The sequence below is a fragment of the Notothenia coriiceps genome, unplaced genomic scaffold, assembly GCF_000735185.1.
Source record: "Notothenia coriiceps isolate Sejong01 unplaced genomic scaffold, NC01 NC01_scaffold00005786, whole genome shotgun sequence".
NCBI lineage: Eukaryota > Metazoa > Chordata > Actinopteri > Perciformes > Nototheniidae > Notothenia > Notothenia coriiceps.
The window spans coordinates 207,087-212,798 of NW_011338487.1; the positions used below are offsets into that span (position 1 = coordinate 207,087).

The 5,712-nt window shown below is 37.4% G+C and overlaps 1 protein-coding gene across 2 annotated transcripts in view; it reads right to left on the reverse strand.

Moving 5' to 3' along the window:
• LOC104943185 (solute carrier organic anion transporter family member 1C1-like) overlaps window positions 1-5,712 on the reverse strand; it is a 19,787-nt gene extending 14,075 nt beyond the window's left edge. The window contains exons 1-2 of one of the 2 annotated variants that reach the window (XM_010768522.1): window positions 5,544-5,712; window positions 314-455 (exon numbers count right to left, since the gene is read on the reverse strand). In XM_010768522.1, coding sequence (XP_010766824.1) covers window positions 314-455; window positions 5,544-5,639 — 238 coding nt within the window. In that variant the 5' untranslated portion in view covers window positions 5,640-5,712. Of the gene's footprint in view, window positions 1-313; window positions 456-5,543 lie in introns of those variants that run through there. The other variant, XM_010768523.1, reaches the window with a different exon arrangement.

A 5,712-nucleotide genomic window follows, 5' to 3' on the forward strand; every position in this document is an offset into this window, starting at 1 on the left:
CGGGGTAACATTTCAGGGTAAGCCAATCAGAGACAGAGTTGGGCGGGTCTTGCCTTATGGGGAAAATACACACACGAACACTTGCTAATGCTAACACACACACGGCAACGCTCACCAGCACGCACGCACACACACACCCTTATGTCCTCTTCTTGGAAGCCTGATGCATCCTTTATCTGCAGCTTGAATACCTCTGTGACCCATTCATATTTTTGTACCAAAGACAGAAAAAGAGAAGGGAGGGGGGCCCATGAAGCGGAGACTGCGAACTGAACAACAAAATAACAGCAGTGACTGTGTCAGGCCTACTCACCAACCTCGAAGCTCCCGTCAATGACACCTATTAGGTAACTGGGGATGTCAAAGCGCCTCTCCAGCTGAGTTATTGTGCTCTTCATGTAGCTCCCCGACAGAGCCTTTGCAAAATAGGCAAAGGACAAAGCCACCAGAAACATCTGGGAGAAGAGAGTAGGATGAGAAAGGGAGAGAGAAAGACACGAAGAAAGGCATTACAATTAATACAAGCAGTGTTTTAATCTAATTATAAAAGTATCATTGTGTGGTGTACACTTGCTATCTGTTAACTAGCTATACACAAAAAAGAAGCCCTTGAGTGGTATCTCTTCAGTTTCTCCTCTGCATGAACTCGGCTCATTACCCTACTTCCACTGGTGCATTAATTAACACGTGCCAGCCTCTCTATCAGGATCAGAAATAATGTGGTCCGATAAATTGAGGCTTAAGCAGTGGGTGGGGATGATAGGAGATGAACACAAAGGGTAGGTCAGATTTTGGCTTATATTTCAATGAATACAGCCAGATAGACAAATTGATCAATGTTTGGATTAACAAGGGAAGGTGCATGTAGGACGGACTAGCACACAGCTAGATGTGGAGAATAAAATAAGTCAAAAGTGCACGATATAAAGAGAAACCTAGCAGAGACAGAGAAGCAATCCCCATTCAGTTGTGTCCTCCTTGATAGTTTTAATTTGTGCTACAATGAGACCAAAGAGCAGTGAGCTGACTCCAATAGTGACTGGACTCAAATCAACGATTCTCACAGTTAGGACCAAAGCCAATTTATTAAACTCATATAATGACACAACACCACGCAAATTCAGTTTCCTTGTTAACATCAAAGTAGTCCCAAAATCTACTCGGAGCAATATTTGTACTTATGTCGTTTGTTTCACTGACAAGGATATTAAATTAGACTAAATAAATCTCATTATAAAATGCTTCAGTCTCAATAACTTACTCACCCCACACCCCTTCAAATGCAAGAGAAAATATAAATAATCCCCAAATGATGGACTGTAAAATCCCTGAGAAAAGATTCCCCTGCTTTTTTATTTATTTCTTATGATCTTGCCTTAAGGTGGTGAATGTAAAGCTATGTAGACTTTACATTTAAGAATGATATACAATGGAGCCCTTATGCTTAAATTAGGGTGTTGATATCAACAGCTTTCCATCTATATCTCCAGTATGTTTTATTGCTGCATGTTGCATCTTTACGCTTTGGGATGTTTACAATTTGGTATGGAGTATTTTTGAGCAATTAGATAATTAATCCCTAGTTTATTCTTTAATAAAAAATGTTTAAGGGGAAACAGACCACCTTTCAACTCCCCTCCACCCCAGCATATCCAAATGGTATGATTGTTGACGGGTTAGGGTCAGAGACAATTGCAGTCTCAAACACAATCAACATAGGACAAACTAATTGTGTTTCCCACAGTCACTTTGTTTGTTGCATCATTTACTCTATTGGGGAAATAAGTGCAAATTGCTATAATTGTTGATAAAATAGCTACCTTAAAATAAAAGTGCAATACTCTTCCTGTTTTGGTTGTGAAATGGTTGACTGACTTTCTTTGGGATGTAAATTGAGGATTCATTTGGAAGATCTTACCTTGTGGCAAAACTAATTTGAACTAAACATCAATAATAAACATAAAGAGCAATTACACAATAGATGGATGAATTTAGGCTAATATTAAATAAATAAGAAACTTTATTTTACCTTGATATAAATGAACATACATCTAAATGCTTGATACAGTCTAAAAGTGGTCAGTTCATAAAGCAATGCTAATAGAAAACCTACAAAATGTGACTTAAAATTTCTATTTGAATATGTACTAGAAAAGTACATAAAAGCTTCTCATGTACACAACAAAGGTTTGTTACTTCAGCCCTCACAGGTAAGCATATGTGTGGTGTGAACATGGTCACAAAAACCTTTTCCTTATCCTTGTGCGTCTATGTCTATTTTACTCCTCTGAATTACTTACTCTCTACTGTAGGCTATATCCACTACAAAAAACGGCTTGCTCCTTTCATACAATTTGCCTTGCGGGCACAATGACAGTGGTTTCACGCAGAGGTCAGAGAGAAGAAGAAAAGAATCCTTGTTTTATAGATTACAAAGTGTCCATTGAAATAATAGAATGGGATCTATGCAAACAGAGTGGAGATCATGCCCACCACCAGTGCAAGCTGCAGGGCATTAACGAAAGTAACTCATCACATGTGCATTTCCTGGGGGTTTTGACCTTTTATCCAAAGCGACTTACTGTACATACATTCAGTACTGTGGACAATCCCCACAGGAGCAATTTGGGGTGAAGTGTCTTGCCCAGGGACACAACAACATGCTGACTGCAGTGGGACTCAAACTTGGTACCCCCTGATTCCAAGTCCATACTTGTTTTAGTGTGGTAAAAAGGTTTACGGTAAAGAACACAACATCTATAATAATTGTAATAATCCAGTGGTTGCTTTCCTCTGTGTTTATCAAGTTGGCTTTACATTCTAAGGTATAATGTAGTGCTGTTTTTGTTCAATATGATTGAGTTGACTCAAGCTGTTGACCTTTCTAGTGTTGCCTGTGGTAACAAGTTCATTAGAGACGCATGTTGGAATATACTCATTTTATAAATCATTGGTAGTGAAATTCTCAGAAATGTTTTCAAGATTTATTCATTTGGTAGAGAATTAAAAAATGTTGACAAAAATAAAATGATGTTTCCTTTGATCAGAGCCAAGCTAGTTGTTTGATCACATTTCCAGTATTTGTGCGAAGATAACAAACTGCTGGTTGATTCATTACTTTCATTGTTGAGAAAAGTCCAAATGAAGCCAAAATAAATTGATGATTAATGACTTAGGTTTTTTTAGAAACTTCTTTCCCATATTGAGAATGCAACAATGGGATGCATTGTGACATTTTCATTCTGTTATCTTAATTCGTTTTTTCAAAGTGTCAAATGAGCAGTGGCCTCATTGTGATTACTAATCAGTCAAAAAAAGGGATACACATTAAGACTCTTTAAACATTTCCTCATAACCTGCGACCCGCTTTTGTTCTGAGCTTTTGATGTCATTCACCTAATGCACACAGTTTTATGTTATTTGTCAAAGTGATGATAAAAATTAGAAAAAATAATGTATCATTAAATACGCAAGGTGATACGAAGCAATTACAGGAGTTCTGAGATGGTATTTAAAGCCAGACAGAAATAAGAAATTAGAATTAATACAAAACCTGGGACATTGTAGAACTAACGTTCCAGTCTTAGTGGATGAATTAACAACAAAAAAAGAGACTAACATTGAGCACAAGATTAAAGTTAAAACGGGCTGTGCCATGCCTCAGCCGATCAGGAACCCAAACAATTCTGAGAAGAAAACATAAGTCTGTCCTGCTACTGCAGTCTCTGTTGTGATAAGCTACTTGAACACCATTGTCTCACGTCACTTTCATGTGGGGAAAAAGCAACAAAGTGTCTGATCTCGTTTTATTTTTTAGAAGGTTGTTTGAGGTAGAAGAAATAAAAGAGAAAGAAGAAAAGCCTGAGGTGGTCTATTTATAAGATTCACATTATGTTCTGCCTCATTTTCTGAGAAGGAAACCTTGATAACCATTGTGAAATGTTCACTATGGCAACAAGAGGACACACTCGTAGTATTAATGTAAAAAAGCAAGTGGTGGCTGAAGTACTGTAGAAAGCCATAAGCTTAAATTTGCCTAATTCAAGGGTTATTATCTCTGCATGACCCGGAATCTTCAAGAACACGCTTTATATTGTACTTAAACCTGTTAGGATGTTTGGTGTGTTGTTGCCGGATAAATAAATAAGGTTCAAATAGGGATGGCAGATGGATTTTTTTTCAGATAAGATATTAGAGGAGATGTGAGATTTCATTTTTCTATTGAAACAGTTAAGCTACAATTTTCACAGCTAAACATAATACAGAGGCAGTGGCACATTATTTAGCTTCCCTTTTAAATAGGTTATTTTAGAAATTGTTTACTAAAATTGTATTATCCTTTATTCTGATATGTTTAAAGTGCTCTACAATTCAACATGTATCCTCTTTGTAGGTTTTCAGAATCTGACATTCTAGTCACAACTGATAATTAACAAGTAATGGTACATAATAAATATGGGTGATCAAAAGCTCCACATTAGCTAGCTTTTTAATGGACATTGGTTTTTATCACCAGTGATTTTGTGAGCCTTTTAAGCAAATCCTTGAAGTGCTAAGAACAACTCAGCAAGCTCCATTTGCTGTTTAACACTCAAGTGAAATAGTTTTGTCAACCACTTTTCCAAGGTCCAAAATGTAATGTCTTTGACAATCATCAATAAAGGTGATAGAAAATGTTGTTTTGTGATTACTAAACATGTACAACTACCTTGTGTCTCATTCATTTGTAAGTAAAAAAACGTACTACAAATCTACAAAGAAAGCATCAGCACTGTACAAGTTCACTTTCTCCTAGAAGTGCCAATAGATGGATTTCCTGTTAACAAATAATCACGACAGGGGGTTCGCAAACTGATGATAGCTAGTATGTATATATTTTGAGTATTCAGATATTTTAAAAACGTGCAGGAAACACGTATATACAATTCAGAGGCAAATGTGTAGGTTGCACTCATCCTGGAATTTATTGTGGAAGTATTTATTTGTTACCATATGCCACAGTTTGATAGACTAGTTGGCCCTGATCAGTCAACACATTTTCTATTAATAAACTAATGTAGTAGCAGCAATAATAAATCCAGTAGAGTAAACCCAGACATCACATATTTAGCTCTTACATGGGAACAATGACCTGTGTGTCCTAAACTATCAATAGCACTCCAACAAGTAACATTTCCACTTAAATAAAAGATTAGCCGATGTGTTAAGACCACATAACACCCTTATTCTGCATATTACGACTTTCTAGTGCCTTGTGTAAACTTGCAAATGTGTCGAATTAGTGCAAAGCCCTTGTATTAAATAATCTAAAGTGTACTGTTGAATGCATGCTTAATTTCCTGTGACATCCTACAAATACCTCAGGTTTAAAACATTAACCCTCAAGGACACACATCATCCTTCTGGAAGTGACTTGTTAGACTGTAATTTGGTTATGTAGCATACGAACTAAGACCGCATGTGATCCCTTCCCAACACACGCTACGCATATCAAAGAGAAACATGTGTCAGCTGGAGCTACATTAATCCACATGTTTCTGTACCTTCAGGCTGTTACAGGGAGAGGTGCGGGGTTTTCCGGCTGCGGCGTCACTGCCTCCATTCCCCTGTGCGCGTCCTTGCTCATGTCCCACCTCCATCCTCCAGAAACGTCTCTATGTCTGCTTAGCAGAAGTCTCCCACGTAATGCAATTTCTTGGCACTGATGCATGC